This window comes from Bos javanicus, chromosome 9 (assembly GCF_032452875.1).
Source record: "Bos javanicus breed banteng chromosome 9, ARS-OSU_banteng_1.0, whole genome shotgun sequence".
In the NCBI taxonomy this organism is placed as follows: domain Eukaryota; kingdom Metazoa; phylum Chordata; class Mammalia; order Artiodactyla; family Bovidae; genus Bos; species Bos javanicus.
The window spans coordinates 54,261,052-54,281,269 of record NC_083876.1 but is presented as its reverse complement, the minus strand read 5'-3'; the positions used below and the strand labels follow the sequence as shown (position 1 = coordinate 54,281,269).

Here is a 20,218-nt window from a genome sequence, read left to right as displayed (position 1 = left end):
AATTACTTTCTTGTTTGTTAATGTCTTAATGTATCCAGTATCTCATTTCCCAATGTGTAAAATTAAAAATGTGTTTTTAATGATTACACTTACGTAGCTAATTCCACAAAGAAGGTGAACAATACACTTAAACTGTACTGATTACCTTCATTTTCAGTACATAAATAACTGGCTATGGGAAATAAGGCATGAATTTTCATTTTATTTTCATATATGTTTATATTCTAGGTATGGAAATCATCCTGCCTTTTATAGGTACAAGACTAAGAACGGCAATGCTCTTCCAATGTTTTATGTCTATGATTCCTATATCACAGCATCTCAAAAATGGGCCAATCTTTTAACCAGCTCAGGGTCTCAGAGCATTCGCAACTCTCCTTATGATGCATTGTTTATTGCACTTCTAGTAGATAAAAAGCATAGATACAGAATTCTTCGAGGTGGTTTTGATGGAATTTACACATACTTTGCCACAAATGGCTTTACTTATGGCTCATCCTATGAAAACTGGGCTAAGATAAAATATTTTTGTGATCAGTTCGACCTAATGTTCATCCCAAGTGTGGGCCCAGGATACATAGATACCAGCATCCGACCATGGAACTCTCATAACACTCGTAACAGAATCAACGGGAAATATTATGAGACTGCTCTGAGTGCTGCACTCCAAGCCCACCCCAGTATAATTTCCATCACCTCTTTTAATGAGTGGCATGAAGGAACTCAGATTGAAAGTGCTGTTCCCAAAAGAACCAGTAATATCGTGTACCTGGATTACCGGCCTCATAAACCAAGTCTTTATCTAGAGCTAACTCGCAAGTGGTCTGAAAAATACAGAAAGGAAAGAGCAATTTATGCATTAGGTCACCAGGAACTTAGCACACAACCTGTTTCTTAATGGATTGACTTAAGTTTAATAATTACAGAAATTACCTAATTTCAATACATTCCTTTTGTTTTGGGTTATGGGAAGAAAACTGTCAAAATCAATATGTACTGTTACCATTATCTCTAATAAAAATAATTTGTACATTGTTAAGGATCGTAATATCATTGCCACCTTTCACAGTGTTACACTGAGAGAAAAGTTGTGCAAATAATATTCCTTATGGCATAAATTTGCTGAATCTGTGACTGGAATTGAAATCTTGCTTTGATAGCTGTTTCTATTTCACAATAGGCAATTGCTTGCATTTCAGAGAGTAGTTAGCACACAATTAATCCTACTAGTATTCTGCGCCCAAAGAAATAGAACTGTGTATATATTTGATATGTCTGTTGAAGAACAAAGATGTAAAAGATAATATACATGGTTCATTTTTTAATGATCTAATCAGCTTTGTCCTATTAGCATTCAGACTCTGGAAAACATTCCAATAATTCTTCAGAAGAAAATATGCCTTAAGCCTTACTGAGATGAAGGCCTGCTTTCTGTAACACAATATATATCATCATATGCAGATTTCTGGTTTCCTAGAGCTTGCTAGGTATTTTGCATGTCTGATGTTTCTACTTTGTAGTGATGAATTCCAGACTTCAGAAGGAAAATCTTTTCATAAAGGCTTTTCATAAAAGTTAAGAATTGCTTCTCAGTTATTGAAAAAACATAGCCAATTTATAATTATTCTGGAAATACAATGCCTAAAATACTATTTTTAGGGTATCTTGTCAATCTTTAACTTGTTTTATTATTCATGATTTTAAATTTAATTACAGATGAATTGTTAAGAAAAAGTTGATACTAACATTGGATTGCCACCTTTTAAGTTTTTAAGCTATTTTTACCAAAACTAATAGAGAAAATTTACTTAGCATTTCAGATTTTAAGGTTATGGAAATAAAATTTCATTCCTATGTTTGACTTTTTATTAGATGTAACATTTAATAATGGAAATGTTTTATTTAAAAGACTTTAAATTATTGTATATAATAATATCCCCATCTAAAAACATTATACTTTTATGTTACCTAACAGGATAAAGACTTGTGGTCTGTTGTCATAGTGTGACAAATTGATCATCTGTAAAAAATGAATCTCTTTAAAAACTAAAGAATAAAAGACACTCTGTTATTTTAGTTAATATTTGTAACTAGAACTATAGAAAAAAACTAATATATATGCTCTTACATGAATATTTTTTAGATATTTATTAAATGTCAGCAATATAGAATACATATAGTCAGAATATAAGGACATTCATTCAGAAACAAATAGTGGAATTTGTCATAAATGTCATTGTCTACTGAGTTATTTTTAAGCAGTGCTTTCAAAGCAAACTATTATGTCTTTGAAAAGAGGCATGATTAATGTTAAATTGATTTATAACTTGAGAATTTGCCATATCTCAGAATATTAAGACCATGGGAAATTAGTACAATGGTAATTAGTAAATTAACTTTCTAGAAGAGATTACAAGAATAATTCACTATTGTATTATAACCATATTCATAGGAACACTCATACTGATATAACCAGTGGATTTTTTTTTGTTTTTATTATAGTCAGTTTGCCACTATATGTTTTATTAGGGATAAACTCTAAATATGTCATACCTAATAATTTTTATTACTTACTATATTTTATTAAAGTTTAGTTAGATATCTACCACACAGGAATTTTTGTCTTTGCTTATGTTATATGCTTGAACCCATAATAGACAATTTTATGAAATAGTTCTGAGGTTAAGAGAAAGCATAAAAAACAAGGTCAGAAATCCTCAGCACGGACACCACCATTTGTCTCCTGCTCTCATTACAGATATAGATCTAGGATCACAGACTCACCTCTGAGCTTTGTTGTGGTTCCCAACACACACTACCCCAACCAGCCACTAACTGTCAGATTTCAAATTAAGATAAAATAGATTCTGTCTTCATTGCAGAAAGTTAATTCTCAAGGGAAGAATGTTTGGAAGCAGCTCTAAAGATAGTTTACTAATTTATAATTCTTTGAATATGTTTATTTTCTTTTTTAAAAAAAGTTATTTGAAAGAATTATCTCTAATAATTTTGTTATTCTTAGGGAAGAATGCTTCAAAATCTTCCTCAGGTATTCGTTACCATTTAACTCATAACAAGTTTAGATTGTATAATCACAAAAATTATTTGCTTTTATTTAATTCAATAAACTAAAGGAACTGTTTAAAAGGAGAAGTAGTGTAATATATATAATGCATGGATTTAAATGAATTATTATTATTTTAAGGTTTAATCAGGCTAATTTTTTTGACTGTATAGAAACCAAATCTTTCTTTTACTACTCTCTTTTTAAGGACTGATATTATAAAAAACTACTGTTAATGTTGATCTCAGTTCTATATTAATTTTTTTAAGAGTACAATTTAAAAATGACTATTTTGTTATATAAAATAGTTAACTTTCATCTTATAAGAGCATGCACAGAATAAATTTTATCTTAGATATAAAAAATTGTTTATGAAATATTTACTTTCTGATTAACAGTTAAAAAGTAGTATTCAGTCTGCACTCTATATAGCATTTAAAAAGAACACATCTTTTAACTGTACATACTTTTAAAATCTGTGAATTTGTGTTATATACAGAAAAATAAGAAACCATTTCCCAAATTTAAAAATTTCCTATTTTTTATTCTTTGGGCATAATCATATTGCTCTGACATCCTTTAGGAAATTGATCTTTCCTGAACCAGCTCAGTTGGTAAAAAGTCTGCCTGTAATGCAGGAGATACAGGTTTCATCCCTGGGTTGGGAAGATCCCCTGGAGAAGGAAATGGCAACCCGTTCCAATATTCTTGTCTGGAGAATTCCAGGGACAGAGGAGCCTGAGTGACTAACAATTTCAGTTTCACTTGAAAACATCAAAGTAACAAACCACTAGAGAACCTACTAAGTTCCTGTGCTGTGCTGTACTTAGTCACTCAGTCATGTTGGACTCTTTACAACCCTATGGACTGCAGCCCACCAGGCTCCTCTGTCCATAGGGATTCTCCAGGCAAGAATACTGGAGTGGGTTGCCATGCCCTCCTCCAAGGGAACTTCCCAACCCAGGTCTCCCACATTGCAGGTGGATTCTTTACTGATTGAGCCATAACCAAACCTTTTTTGAAACTGACCAGAGTTATGAAATTTAAACATAAAGACTGCTTATAAACTCTACAGTGCTTACATGTGGAAGCAGTCCTTAAAAGTTTTTACCCAAATTTTGAATTAAGGGTGGACACTTATGTGCCCTAGTGTAGAAGCAATATTTTTTTTTTACTACCAGCAAAATTTCAGTCATTTTTACAAATATTAATGTACTTTAAATTGTATACTGATTGTTGTATGTCCACATAAAGGCTAAATGTTACTCTATGTTTAATGTAAGATTACTATCCTGGAAAATTCAAGTACTACTTTGGCTTACTTAATTCCTCCTTAGTCAAATCAAAGAACTTAGTGGTAGTGCTGTTATATTCCAACTATCAGTGAAGGGAAGAACGGTTTTCAATGTGACTAGATTTTGCTGTTGTTATAATCACTATTTACGAATCAAAAGGCAGAATAATTTAAGACCCAATAGGCAAGTAGTTGCAAATCTAAAATTTATTAAGCTCAAAACTTGTAGCACTTTTTATATTGTATGTTCTAAAGTTCATTTAAGGTAGCTTACATATTGAATTTATATAACCATAAATGTAACCATGAAGTTAAAATGCCTTTTAGAGTCTATCCCATTGAAATAATTATTTCACTATACAAACTAATGATGTACCACAGTAGCAATAATTCTATATACAGTTCATTTATAGTTTGTGATTGTGTCATCATGCTTTTGTGTTTTTGACTTTTTAAAAGAATAGGTTAAAAATCTGAACAATCATAAACAACACAAAGTGGCAGTCTACAGCTACTTAACAGCATTTAAACTAAATGTATTAATTAAGGGATTATGTCCATGGAGAAAAGTCTTTTTGAGTCAGTTTTACAGAAGCCATTTTGAAAACACTATATATCACCATGTTAATTTGATGATAGTATCTAAAGTGACCTTTATCCTGATATTGAAAATATCAAATCCAAAAGAGAAAATACTTTAAAGGAAATTCAGTTGTAATACATGCAATACATTTTAGAAATTTATGTTCGAACAGAGTCACTTAAGAGTAGCTGCCATGCTTCTTCAGTTTATATACACTAAATTTATATTTCTTGACCACCATTCTATAATAACGTTTTTTAATCACCCATATTATCCATATGACAGACTATTAAGCTATTAGTATTATGATAGAGCAGTCCAGTCTGACATCATGTAAAAGTCAACTGCAAATCTGATTACTAAATTCTTCCTTGAAAATTTGCTGTGTTACATTTTTTTAAAGTACATTCTTGAAAACTATGTTCTTGGTTTTTCAGATATCATGTAAGAACAATATGTAGTGACAGTCATTATATGAACAGTAGTTGAACTCAAATTTTATTTTTCTTCATATGAGTATTATGTGTTTGTAGCTTAAGGCTTAATTTAATTTGCAAATAAAATATTCCATTAACATAGTATTTTGTCATTTCATTTTTTTACTTGAGTCATCCTCAACTAAAATTTATTTAATGTTTCCTCTTATAAGAATATGTGCACACTGACTCTGCAGAAAGGATTTGACATATTTTTTCTAAGAAATAGTTACAAAATTAATATATAATCAATGATGAAATTTTAAAAGGAATGTATATATGATACTAGTGTATATGGTTGGCTACACATTTGGTAGTGAGAGAGCTTCTAAGCAGTGAATGCAAGATGTTATATCGCTCTTGTTGCCAGAAAAGAAGCATCCCCTCCCCTCTGAAGACAGACTTTGCCTTGTCAATACATTTTAAAATACATTTCTCAAACAGGCATTATACCTAGGACCAAAACTGCAGAAACCTACTGGAAACTACTAGGTAATGTAAGTAAATGCATGAGATTTATACCCCATGGAGTACCTGCAGCTGTGGACAATTGTAACCCAATAGGAGTAGGTGCTAACAGCTCCTGTCTATGTTGCCCCCTCTGTAGCTCTGCGTCCCTAAAATGAGGATGTATGTCTGCGTATTTGGGGATTTTTCTAATTATACCTGTTGGCAAATACTGCAAAATATTTTAAAAATATTTTCTGGTTGGACCAGTTCATTGGTCACTAATTTGTGACTTCTGATGTAAAGAAGGTAAAATTGTATCATGAAAAACGTCCTCAACATTTTATAACACTCAAGGGAATTCCATAAGACTAGTTATTGTGATGATTATTACACAATAGATTCCAAGTATATAACAGCAAAACACAAGTCAGTGAAACTGAGTCCTTGTGGCTCTGATTATGTGTTAGCTTTCCCTAGGTCCTATCAAAAATTAAAGCATCAAAAAGTGAGTTAGGTACATATCTCTCAGCCAGTCATCTCTATTATTCCTCCTAGTTTGACTTCTGAATAGCTGATTTGAATTAGTATTCACTGAAAGAGACTTGGAATGCTTTTATTCTATTGCTATTTAGATATGGATCCATTGTTGATGCCTGGCAAGAAGGTAGGGAAAAAAAAAAAAATAGGTAATTGAGTGTAATTCTAGTCTCCACTTCTCAGGTGACTCAGCAGTAAAGAATCTCCCTGCTAAGGCCGGAGACACAGGTTGGATCCTTGGGTCAGGAAGATCCCCTGGAGGAGGGCATGGAAACCCACTCCAGTATTCTTGCCTGGAGAATCCCATGGATAAAGGGGCCTGGTGGGCCACAGTCCACAAGGTTGCAAAGAGTTGGACATGACCGAGCGACTACAGCACCACCAGCACCACCACCACTTGTGAAGCCTATTTTCTGTCCTTTTGCTGCCTGTCTGCCCCTGCCTACCTACCTGCCATTCAACTTTCTTTAGTCTCAAATCATCTGCCTTTCCTACCTGCTTTGTTTCCAAAAGGATATTAGTGATTTGCTGGAATATTTAACATGTAGCAATATATTCCCAAGAAGAGAGCAAGAATAAAAATATTGAACCCAGCATTAAATGAAAACTAAATAATGTAAATACACTGCTATACTGGTGGTCACAAATTTAAGCTTTCAAGTGGCCAGTAGGTAAAAGGACATGTAATTATCTACACATTGTGAAAATGTCTATAGTATAAGACAGAAATTAATTTCTCAAGAGAAAAGTATAGGTGCTTTGCTATTAGAGGAATTTCTCCTGAGGATTCTCATAAAGAGGATACTATTACTATATGATATATTTATCAGCACCTTCCCTAAAATGCATGAAGATCAAGTTTCATAAGACTTTTTTACAAATATCTTTATAGTATGTGATTACAGTATCATGCCATGCACCATTTACTGATAGCAGTTATGTCTCCATCTATCTATATCCATCCCAAGGAGTGGATGGGCCTCAAACAGTGCTTCATGTAATTTATTTTTGAGTATCCATTAATTAAATATTTCTTCACTTTCTGTCAGAGAGTGTACTGGTGCTAGCTTTCTTTTATGATAAGTTTTTAAGTTATTAAACTTATAAGTTAAAACTTAAACATAAGTTTTTAACTTATAAAGCATTATATTTTAAGTGATGCAGTTTACATTTTCTTATTCCTTATGTCTGATCAGCTATATCCATGACAGAATGGATATTTCTCATAATCAAAATGAGAGGAACTGAGTCAAATATACATTAGTTCCAGAAGGGAAAGTGAAATTATATAGCTCAGAATTTTATATAGAAAAAGATTTCCACTTGTTGAATCAGTAGTATATTAACCATGGCTCATCATTCTTTAACAAAAAATAAACCAAAATGTTTACTAAAATCTGATCTGCCCAGTTTCCATATCTTTATAATGAAAGGATTGGTTTAGATGATGGCTAAGATTGCTAATCAGCACTAAAATTATTCTTATGTTAATGTTATCAACAGCATCAAGACAAAAAGAAAAAGTCTTCATTTCTATTATAATCAAGAAATAAAATTACCATGGGGGGAAGAATTCTATAAAATTATACCAACTTTAAAATTTTGTCTTCTCTATATTTTATTACTCTAATCTTTTCCTTTCAATTACCATTGTGAATATTAAATATGTTAGTACAAATAAAGTGCCTTAAACAGTCCTGAAACATGGTAATGTTCAACAAATGTTGGCCATTACTGTCATTTTTATACTCAAAATAGGAACAACCCAAATGTCTTTCAGTGGGTCAGAGGAAAAGTAAACTGGTATATTCATACAGTACTGCTTGGCAATAATAAATAACAATGCACTGATACATACAACCACATGGATGAATCTCAAATGCATTAAGTAGAAGAAGTCAGCCTCCATGGATTATGTATTTTATGATTCTATTTATATGATATTCTGGAAAAGACAAATCTACCAACAGATTAAATTAGCGGTCACCAAGCTTTAGTAGTGGGAACTATTCTGTATCCTAACTGGATAGTGACTACCTGAGTCTCAACATCTGCCAAAACTACAGCTATACATCTCTACCAACATACACAAAAACAGACAAACTATCTGATATATTAAAATTTTAGAAAACCCAAAATGTGGTATTACTACACACTGACACAATGGCTAAAATTGAAATGACTGACAATGCTAAAGTTCTCATAATTTTCTGGTAGTAATAAAAAATATTTCACCTACTTTAATAACCATTTGGCAATTTCTTATTAAGTTAATCACATCTTTACCACATAACCAACAATTCCACTTCCACTAGTAGTGGAATTTCTCAACTTACCTTCTCATTCTCTCAGTTTACCACACTGTCATTCATGCCATACCACCAGAAACCCGGGGTCATTCTTTGCCTTCTCACACACTCTTGTGCCTTAAGTCCCATCAAACATTAAGTACTACTTCCTTTTTTTCTGTGGATATCTCATAAGTGTTTATGCTATTCTCCATGCGTACTGTTTCTTGTCATACCCAGGACCTCATCATTTTTCACCTGACCTATTATATCCTCTCAACTAGTGTATAAAGCTGCAGTATCGTCTAATTCAAATCAACCTCCAAAGTCAAAGTCTAGGCCATTTTCTTGCTTCAAATTATTTAGTGATTCCCAATTTCCTGTCTACACAATAAAGCACAAACTTTTTCACAAGGTATACAAGATGTCCCATTACTGTTCCATGCCTATATAAAGAGTTTATCTTCTAGTTCTTTTTTTCCCTCAGAATTTCTGCTACAATAATATTATCTTTCAGAGGGATAGCCAAACAAAACTTGTTATGTTATAACTGCATGAAGAATGGGGGCCTTTGTTTTTTTGTTTTTTTTTAAGTGATAACTTTTCTATTGTTCCTCATTTAGTTTACTCCTACTGGAAGTTCAATTCAGTTCAGTTGCTCAGTCGTCCGACTCTTCGCGACCCCATGGACTGCAGCATGCCAGGCTTCCCTGTCCTTCACCAGCTCCCAGAGCTTACTAAAACTCATGTCTATTGAGTCAGAGATGCCATCCAACCATCTCATCCTCTGTAATACCCTCCTCCACCTGCCTTTAACCTTTCCCAGTTTCAGGGTCTTTTCCAAGGAGTCAGTTCTTTGCATCAGGTGGCCAAAGTATTAGAGTTTCAGCATCAGTCCTTCCAATGAATATTCAGGACTGATTTCCTTTAGGATGGACTGGTTGGATTTCCTTGTAGTAGAAGGGACTCTCAAGAGGCTTCACAACACCACATTTGAAAAGCATCAATTCTTCAGCACTCAGCTGTCTTTACAGTCCAACTCTCACATCCATACATGACTACTGGAAAAACTATAGCTTTGACTAGATGGACCTTTGTTGGCAAAGTAATGTCTCTCCTTTTTAATATGCTGTCTAGGTTGGTCATAGCTTTTCTTCCAAGGAGCACGTGTCTTAATTTTATGGCTGAAGTCACCATCTGCAATGATTTGGGAGCCCAATATAGTAAAGTCTGTCACTGTTTCCATTGTTTCCCCATCTGTTTGCCATAAAGTGATGGGACTAGATGCCATAATCTTAGTTTTTTGAATGTTGAGTTTTAGCCAACTTTTTCACTCTCCTCTTTCACTTTCATAATCAGGCTCTTCAATTCTTCTTCTCTTTCTGCCATAAGGGTGGTGTCATCTGCATATCAGAGGTTATTGATATTTCTCCCAGCAATCTTGACTCCAGGTCATGCTTCATCCAGCCTAGCATTATGCATGGTGTACTCTGCATATAAGTCAAATGAGCAGTGTGATAATAAACAGCCTTGACATACTCCTTTCCCAATTTTGAACCAGTCTGTTGTTCCATGTCCAGTTCTAACTGTTGCTTCTAACCTGCATACAGATTTCTCAAGAGGCAGGTCAGGTGGTCTTGTATTCCCATCTCTTCAAGAATTTTCCACAGTTTCTTCTGATTCATATAGTCAAAGGCTTGGCATAGCCAATAAAGCAGAAGTAGATGTTTTTCTGGAACTCTCTTGCTTTCTTGAATATCCAATGGATGTTGGCAATTTGATCTCTAGTTCCTCTGCCTTTTCTAAATCCAGCTTGAATATCTAGAAATTAACAGTTCATGTACTGTGGAAGCCTGGCTTGGAGAATTTTGAGTATTACTTTGCTAGCATGTGAAATGAGTGCAATTGTGTGGAGGACTGAACATTCTTTGGCATTGCCTTTCTTTGGGATTGGAATGAAAACTGGCCTTTTCCAGTCCTGTGGCCACTGCTGAGTTTTCCAAACTTGCTGGCATATTGAGTGCAGCACTTTCACAGCATCATCTTTTAGGATTTGAAATAGCTCAACTGGAATTCCATCACCTACACTAGCTTTTTTCGCAGTGATGCTTCCTAAGGCCCACTTAGGCATTCCAGGATATCTGGCTCTAGGTGGGTAATCACACCATCGTGGTTATCTGAGTCATGAAGATCTTTTTTGTATAGTTCTTCTGTGTATTCTTGCCAGGTCTTCTTAATATCTTCTGCTTCTGTTAGGTCCATACCATTTCTGTCCTTTATTGTGCCCATCTTTGCATGAAATGTTCCCTTAGTATCTCTAATTTTCTTGAAAAGATCTCTAGTCTTTCAAATTATTCTATTGTTTCCCTCTTTTTCTTTGCATTGATCACTGAGGAAGGCTTTCTTATCTCTCCTTACTTTTCTTTGGAACTCTGCATTCAAATAGGTATATCTATCCTTTCTCCTTTTCCTTTGCCTTAGCTTCTGTTCTTTTCTCAGCTATTTGTAAGGCCTCCTCAGACAACCATTTTGCCTTTTTGCATTTCTTTTTCTTGTGGATTATCTTGATCAGTGCCTCGTGTACAAGGTCACAAACCTCCGTCCATAGTTCTTCAGGCTCTCTGTCAGATCTAATCCCTTGAATCTATTTGTCACTTCTACCATATAATCATAAGGGATTTGATTTAGGTCATACCTGAATAGTGGTTTTCCCTACTTCCTTCAATTTAAGTCAGAGTTTGGCAGTAAGAAGTTCATGGTCTGAGCCACAGTCAGCTCCTGGTCTTGCTTTTGCTGACTGTATAGAGCTTCTCCATCATTGGCTGCAGAGAATATAATCAATCTCATTTTGGTATTGACCATCTGGTGATGCCCATGTGTAGAGTCTTCTGTTGTTTTGTTGGAAGAGGATGTGTGCTATGACCAGTGCATTCTCTTAGCAAAATTCTGTTAGCCTTTGCCATGCTTCCATTTTGTACTCAAAGGCCAAATTTGCCTGTTACTCCAGGTATCTTGAATGGAGATATTGACTCTCTTGACTTCTACTGGAAAGAGGATGAGAATGGAAAAGAAAAGCAAAGGAAGAAAGGAAATAAATATTTCTAACAAATATCTAATGTGTATGAACAACTGTGTTAAGTTCTGTCCATGTTATTCCAGCAACACTGAAAGATATGACACTAAAAGATTAATTCCCCAGGTCGGTAGGTGCCCAATATGTAACTGGAGAAGGATGAAGAAATAACTCCAGAAGGAATGAAGCGGCTGATTTAAAGTGGAAATAATGCCCAGTTGTGGATGTGTCTGGTGGTGAAAGTAAACTCCGAGGATATAAGGAGCAATATTGCATAGGAACCTAGAAAGTTAGGTCCATGAATCAAGGCAAATTGGAAGTGGTCAAAAAGGAGATGGCAAGAGTGAACATCGACATTCTAGGAATCAGTGAACTGAAATGGACCAGAATGGTCCATTTAATTCAGATGACCATTATATCTACTACTGTGGGCAAGAATCCCTTAGAAGAAATGCAGTAGCCCTCATAGTCAACAAAAGAGTCCAAAATGAAGTACTTGGGTGCAATCTCAAAAATGACAGACTGATCTCTGTTCATTTTCAAGGGAAACCATTCAATATCACAGTAATCCTAGTGTATGTCTCAACCACTAATGCTTAAGAAGCTAAAGTTGACCAATTCAATGAAGACCTATAAGACCTTCTAGAACTAACACCCAAAAAAGAAGTCCTTTTTATTATAGGGGACTGGAATGCAAAAGTAGGAAGTCAAGAAATACCTGGAGTAACAGGCAAGTTTGGCTTTAGAGTACAAAATGAGGCAGGACAAAGGCTAACATAATTTTGCCAGGAGAAACTTGGCCATACCAAACACCTTCTTCCAACAGCACAAGAGACTACTCTACACATGGAAATCACAAGATGGCCAATACAGAAAATCAGACTGAATATATTCTTTGCAGCTGAAGATGGAGAAGCTCTATACAGTCAGCAAAAACAAGACCGGGAACTGACTGTGGCTCAGATAATAAACTCCTTATTGCTAAATTCAGATGTAAATTGAAGAAAGTAGGAAAAAACCCCACTAGAACATTGAGGTATGACCTAATCAAATCCTTTACAATTATACAAATTGTATAGTAGAAGTGACAAATAGATTCAAGGGGTTAGACCTGATAGAATGCCTGAAAACTGTGGACGGACGTTCATGACATTGTACAGGAGGCAGTGATCAAAACCATCCCTAAGAAAAAGAAATGCAAAAAGGCAAAATGATTGTGTGAGGAGGCCTTACAAATAGCTGAGTAAAGAGAAGCGAGAGGCAAAGGAGAAAAGGACAGATATACCCATCTGAATGCAGAGTTCCAAAGCATAGAAAGGAGACATAAAAAAGCTTTCCTCAGTGAACAATGCAAAGAAATAGAGGGAAACAATAGAATGGGAAAGACTAGAGATCTCTTCAGGAAAATTAGAGATACCAAGGGAACATTGCATGCAAAGATGGGCAAAATAAAGGACAGAAAGAGTATGGACCTAACAGAAGCAGGAGATACTAAGAAGAGGTGGCAAAAGTACACAGAAGAACTATACAGAAAAGATCTTCATGACCCAGATAATCACAACGGAGTGATCACTCACCTAGAGCCAGACATCCTGGAATGTGAAGTCAAGTGGGCTTTTGGAATCATCACTACAAACAAAGCTAGTGGAGGTAGTCGAATTCCAGATGATCTATTTCAAATCCTTCATGATGATGCTGTGAAAGTGCTGCACTCAATATGCCAACAAATTTGGAAAACGCAGCAGTAGCTACAGAACTGGAAAAGGTCAGTTTTCATTCCAATCACAAATGAAGGACAATGCCAAAGAATGTTCAGACTACTACACAGTTGCACTCATTTCACATGCTAGCAAAGTAATACTCAAACTTCTCCAAGCCAGGCTTCAACAGTATGTGAACTATGAACTTCCAGATGTTCAAGCTGGGTTTAGAAAAGGCAGAGGGAACCAGAGATCAAATTGCCAATGTCTGTTGGATCATTGAAAAAGCAAGAGAATTCCAGAAAAAACATTTGCTTCATTGACAATGCTAAAGCCTTTGAATGTGTGGATCAGAACAAACTGTGGAAAATTCTTTAAGAGATGGGAATACCAGACTACCTTACCTGCCTCCTGAGAAATCTGTATGCAGGTCACAAAGCAGCCATTAGAAAGGGACATGGAACAACAGACTGGTTCAAAATTGGGAAAGGAGTGCACCAAGGCTGTATATTGTCACCTTTATTTAACTTATATGCAGAGTACATCATGCGAAATTCCAGGCTGGATGAAGCACAAGCTGGAAGCAAGATTACTGTGAGAAATATTAATAACCTCTGATATGCTGATAACACTACCCTTATGGCAGAAAGGGAAGAGGAACTAAAGGGCCTTGTGATGAAGGTGAAAGAGAAGAATGAAAAAGCTGGCTTAAAACAACATTAAAAAACTAAGATCATGGCAGCCGGTCCTATCACTTCATGGCAGATAGATGGGAAGAAAATGGGAATGGTGACAGACTCTATTTTCCTGGATTCCAAAATCACTGTGGACAATGACTGCAGCTATGAAATTAAAAGATGCTTGCTCCTTGGAAGAAAAGCTATGAAAAAATTGAAGAGCATATTAAAAAGCAGAGAGATAACTTTGCCAACAAAGATGTGTATAGTCAAAGCTATGGTTTTTCCTGTAGTTATGTATGGATGTGAGAGTTCGACCATAAGAAAGTCTGAGCACCAAAGAATTAATGCTTTTGAATTGTGGTGTTGGAGAAGACCCTTAAGAGTCCCTTGGACTACAAGGAGATCAAACCAGTCAATCCTAAAAGAAATGAATCCTAATATTCATTGGAAGGACTGATGCTGAAGCTCCAATACTTTGACCACCTGCTGTGAAGAGCCGACTCTTTAGGAAAGACCCTGCTGCTGGGAATGATTAAAGGCAGGAGGAGAAGGGGCTGAGAGGACAAGATGGTTGGATGGCATCACTGACTCAGTGGACATGAGTTGGAGGAAACTCCAGGAGATGGGGAAGGACAGGAAAGCCTTGTTTGCTGCAAAGAGTTGGACACGACTGAGTGACTAAACAACAACAGCAACAATTCATCCAACATTCTTAGTTGGCTTTCATTTCATAATTAAGAAAATATATGTACCGAAGTTGCCAATGTTGCACAGTTGAGTAGAGACAGAGCTGAACAAACTCTGTCATTCAGTTTTAGTGGTATTATTTCCCTACACCCAACTTTTTTCTGACATGCACCAGGCTAGGCACTCAGAGTACACTTCTAGTCTTAACTTCTACTACTTTGTTTGGAAAGAAGTTTCATACATGTGTATCTCTTACCATAAGCACCTTGAGGGTAGAAAATATCTTTGGTTTCAATTCTTTTAAGAATATATAATACAGAAAACAGAACATAATAAAATAGAAGTTAAAAAAATACAGTCATTGATTCAACACTAAGTTTAATGAAATGCAGCATTCCCTGGAGCTTTTAAAACTGGCCTTAATTAGTGAGTATCTTTTCCACCATTATAGTCCCGGTGCTTGACATGGAGTAGGTGTGAATTAGATGTCTGTTGAACTGAAGAAAGATTCATATGAAGCTCTGCATATACAAAACATGGTATTCACACAAGGTTTGTGTTGAACATTACCTATTGTTTTTCTATTCCTCTTGGGCTTCTTGTAAGAAGATTGTAAATTCATCCCATATTTGATTGTTGTAACCAAATAATATTGGCATATGTAATTTCATTTTATTCATTAACTAAGATATTAAAAATAAAACTGTAGCTCTATTTCATATGTTATTATTTTTAATGAGCTTTTTATACAAAGTCAATTTTAGAGAAGTTCTATAAAGCAAACAGAAGCAATACACAAAAACTCCACTCCTTCCATAAAAGTAAGGCTATTGTATTGATTTAACATATTAGTGGGAGAAATTCTAGAAGTGTCCTAGTTAAATAGACTTTTAATCTGTCATTTACTTTAACAGTATAATGCTTGAGAGAGTCATAGTAGCTGGTTATTTGCATAATCCCTGTGTTCCTTCCACCAAACATTTTGCTAAATTTAACACAGCTATTAAAACAGCATGGACCACAAAATTTTTTAAAGTAAATGTTGACATGCATATCAATCAGTATTAATATTTAGAAGACCATGAGTTGACTATTAACCTCATTTCCCCATTAATCATAATTCCTCCTAGATCACTAAATCTTAGGGACAGTAAAATTAATTCTTACTATTTGTGACAAAGCCCCGCAAATATCTTTTGGAATATTTAGTAGCTGGCTACAGTATGAGGATTAGGTTGGATAAGTAGTTACACTAGAAAACTACATGCTGGAGAAGCCCTGCACATCTTGAATAGATTGTTTAGAGTCAGAGTACACACATTCTTAGATACATTTCATCCTCTTTTCCATTTCCTCAAACCTCCACTACTTTCTCCTCCATCCAAACAATGTGTGATCTTGCTTCTTGCTTACCTAAGAAAGTAGAAGCTATTGAAGATGATTCCAGTGAGCCATGCCCTTATAGAATCACCTTCCCTTGCATATGGGTAAGATGTATAATTTACCTCTAAAAGAAGAAGGCAACGTTAATGGGTTATCATTCCTGTAATTATTAAATGGCCAAGGTGAAGAGCTTTTGAGGATGATAATTTGAGATTGCTAATAGTTGACTTTAAGTTAATCAAAAAGTAGATAATCCTTGGTGGTCCTACCTAATCACTTGAAACCTTTAAAAGAAAGTCCAGAGGTTAAAGACAGAAGACAGAGATATTCTCTTGCTGGCCTAAAGAAGCAAACCACCATGAGTCTAGAGCTTCAAGGAAATTAAATTCCCCAAAGACCACAGGAGTGGGGAAGAGGGCTCTGAACTTTACATGAGTCTTCAGTGCCAGTTGACACCTAAATTACAGTAGGTGAGACCCTAGGCAGAGAAGTAGGTTAAGCTATGCCAGGTATCCTAACTCATGGGAACTGAGATAATAAAATATATGTTGTCTCAAACTGCTAAATTTGTGATAATTTGTTACAGAGCAATAGAAAACTAATACCTGATGAAAGGAAAATAAGGCCAATCTTCCAATACCACAGTCTTACTTGTATCATCTGTGCTCAGAAACTCTGTCAACCCTGCTTTTAACTATGAGTAATCTTCTAAAATTTGCTCTTGTTTGCTCAGACATTCCTCTGGCAATCATCCCCTTTCACTTCTACATCATTAAGTTTACCCTCTCCAGTGAATCGTTCCCATCACCAAACAGGATCTGTTTTCTTCCAACTTCCAAAAGCATGCTCCCTCTGTATTATTCTTTCCAAATATATAACCCCAGTCTAGTCATGAGAAACCATAACAGACTTCACTCTAATTGAGGGGCATTCTGAAAAATAACCAGAACTCCACAAAACTGTCAAGATCATGAAACAAAGGAAGGCTGAGAAACTGTCATAGACCAGGGAAGACTAAGACAACATAGATATGAAATGAAAATGGTATCTAGGATGGATCCTGGAACAGTAAAAGACATTAAGGAAACAACTGCTGAAATCTGAATGAAGTCAGAAGCAACCTACTTTAGTTCCCGGCTTTGATACATATACCATGGTGATTCCTCACCTTCTTGACATCTTTGCTCAAATATTATCTTCCCAATGAAGCCTCTTTTGACTGTTCTATTTTGCTTTAGATTACACCCCGCTATTTCCATTTAACATACACAGAGTGCTTACTTTTATATGATGAGGAATGAAATTAATGTGATATGTCCATGTCCAAGGAGTTCACAAACTTAAAAGGAAAGAATCATTTCTTCACAAGTTATCAGTTGTCTCTGATTGCCTAGTGTCCCTGAACCCCACTGATAAAAATTCTGTCCTTTATATTTGAAGAACCACTCTGTATATTCCTCATAGGATTATTAATCTCTATATTTTGGAGTTGGACGTATGATATCAACTGGCAAATGAGTTTCCTCCCTTTGCTAAGTGATAGCTCCAGGGCTAGGCATGTGAACCAAGCTCAGTTGAGCTCTAGTAATACAGGCGGGGAACATTTCATAGATACATTTTGTCTGACATGGAAAGTTTCTGTCTGAGTAAAAAGGCAACACATTGAAGAAAACAGAAGAAACAGGTAAAGAAATAAAGACTTGATAGTGTGTTTTGAACTCTCAAGTTCTACCCTGAACCATGCCTGCCTTTTGGCTCCACTCCATTAGCCAGTAAATCTTCTTTATCAAGTTAATTTTAGTTAGGTTTATTTCATGGAACAGAAAGAGTCCTGATTAATATAACTGCATATAGTCACATAAGTCTCAAAATAGAGGTTGATATGAAGAAGGCATGGGCTTCCCAGGTGGTACTAGTGGTAAAGAACCCACCTGCCAGTGCAGGAGACATATGAGGCCCAGGTTTGATCCCTGATTTGGGAAGATCCCCTGGAGGAGGACATGGCAACCCATTCAGTACTCTTCCCTGGAGAATCCTATGGACAGAGGAGCCTGATTGGCTACAGTCCATAGGGTAGCAAAGAGTCGGACAGGACTAAAATGACTTAGCACGCATGTACGCATGAAGAAGGCATTAGGAAGAGAAAGTTCAATCCCTTCTGAAGGGTTACAGAAGCATTCACAGAGGAGTCACTGAAGTCTTAAAGTCTAAGGGCTCAACATACAGGCAAACAGAGTTCTCACTATGTGCCAAGCACTATTTTAAGTACATTACATACATTATGAAACAGATTCTAGTATTTTCACCAGTTTTGAGGTAGAAAGCAATACCTTGCCCAAGTTTACATCAGCTGAATTCCACAGTATGCTTTTTTTTTTTTTTTTCCAGGAAAACAAGTTTAATGGTACATAGGTCTTGAAATTTTTGCCATGTGTTCTGAGAATTCAAACTAATACACAGTTTATTCATTGTGGATGGATTTCCTTATGCCTGTGTGCTAAGCTACTTCAGTTGTTTCTGACTTTTTGTGATCCCATGGACTGTAGCCCTCCAGGTTCCTCCATCCATGAGATTCTCCAGGCAGGAACACTGGAAGTAGGTTACCATTTCCTTCTCCAGGGGATCTTCCGGGCCCAGAGATTGAATCCCTGTCTCTTATGTCTCCTGGCTTGGCAGGTGGGTTCTTTACTAGTGCCACCTGGGAAGCCCAGGTTTCCTTATAAAGGGGTACAATTTGGGGCCTGAAATCATCGAACTTTGGTTTAATTAAGATGAACAACCTACTAGAGACCAATGGGTAAAACAGAAATGTGGCTTGAGAAAAATAATTATAAAGTTGTATAAGACTGTAAGTCTACTATCTATGAGCTGCTAATGCCTGAATGGAACTATTATTGCTGAGTACATACAATATCCTCAGATATGCAGATGACACCACTCTCAATGGCAGAAAGTAAAGAGGAACTAAAAAGCCTCTTTTTGAAGGTGAAAGAGGAGACTGAAAAAGCTGGCTTAAAACTCAACATTCAAAAAACTTAAGATCTTGGCATCTCATCCCATCACTTCATGGCATATAGATGGAGAAACAATGGAAACCGTGACAGACTCTATTTTCTTAAGCTCCAAAATCACCGTGGGTGGTGACCGCAGCCATGAAATTAAAAGATGCTTACTCCTTAGAAGAAAAGCTGTGACAAACCTAGACAGCATATTCAAAAGCAGAGACATTACCTGCTGACAGAGGTCCCTGTAGTCAAAGCTATGTTTTTCGAGTAGTCGTGTATGGATATGAGAGTTGGGTCATAAAGAAGGCTGAGCACCAAAGAACTGATGCTTGAACTATAGTTTTGGAGAAGACTCTTGAGACTCCCTTGGATTGCAAGGAGATTAAACTAGTCAATCCTAAAGGAAATCAATCCTGAATATTCACTGGAAGGACTGATGCTGAAGCTGAAGCCCCAGTTCTTTGGCCACCTGATGTGAAGAGCTGATTCATTGGAAAAGACCCTGATGCTGGGAAATATAGAAGGAAGAAGAAGGGGATAACAGAAGATGAAATGGTTGGATGGTATCACTGACTCAAAGGACAGGAGCTTGAGCATGCTCCAGGAGATGGTGAAGGACAGGCAAGCCTAATGCACTGCAGTCTTTGGGGTCACAAAGAGTCAGACATGACTGAGCAACTGCACAACAAAACATACAATTTTGTACAGTTTCTTATGAAAATCAAGGATTCCCCCTACTGTGGCTGAACCACGGAATCAGATAGTACTCATGACAACTGCTTTTATGGGTTTGCAGGCGTTCTCTCCATGAATGCAATTTAGTCAAGCAAAGGAAAATAAACTGAGACTCAGTAGTGTGATATTTTCAAATGCCTTATGTCTGAGTAGTAGTAGGGTGTTTTACAACAATTTTAATTTCTATGGAGAAAAGTAAGTATTTCTGAGGATGTCTTATGGTCTTATAAGAGCTGACAGTTTTGAGAGAGATTCAGATTTAT

General features: G+C 36.0%; 1 protein-coding gene across 2 annotated transcripts in view; it reads left to right on the top strand.

Annotated features, from left to right (window-relative positions):
* MANEA (mannosidase endo-alpha) overlaps window positions 1-5,520 on the top strand; it is an 81,307-nt gene extending 75,787 nt beyond the window's left edge. For both annotated transcript variants that reach the window (XM_061427793.1, XM_061427792.1), the window contains exon 5: window positions 229-5,520. In XM_061427793.1, coding sequence (XP_061283777.1) covers window positions 229-898 — 670 coding nt within the window. In that variant the 3' untranslated portion in view covers window positions 899-5,520. The remainder of the gene's footprint in view (window positions 1-228) is intronic.
* The last annotated feature ends 14,698 nt before the right edge of the window (window positions 5,521-20,218 follow it).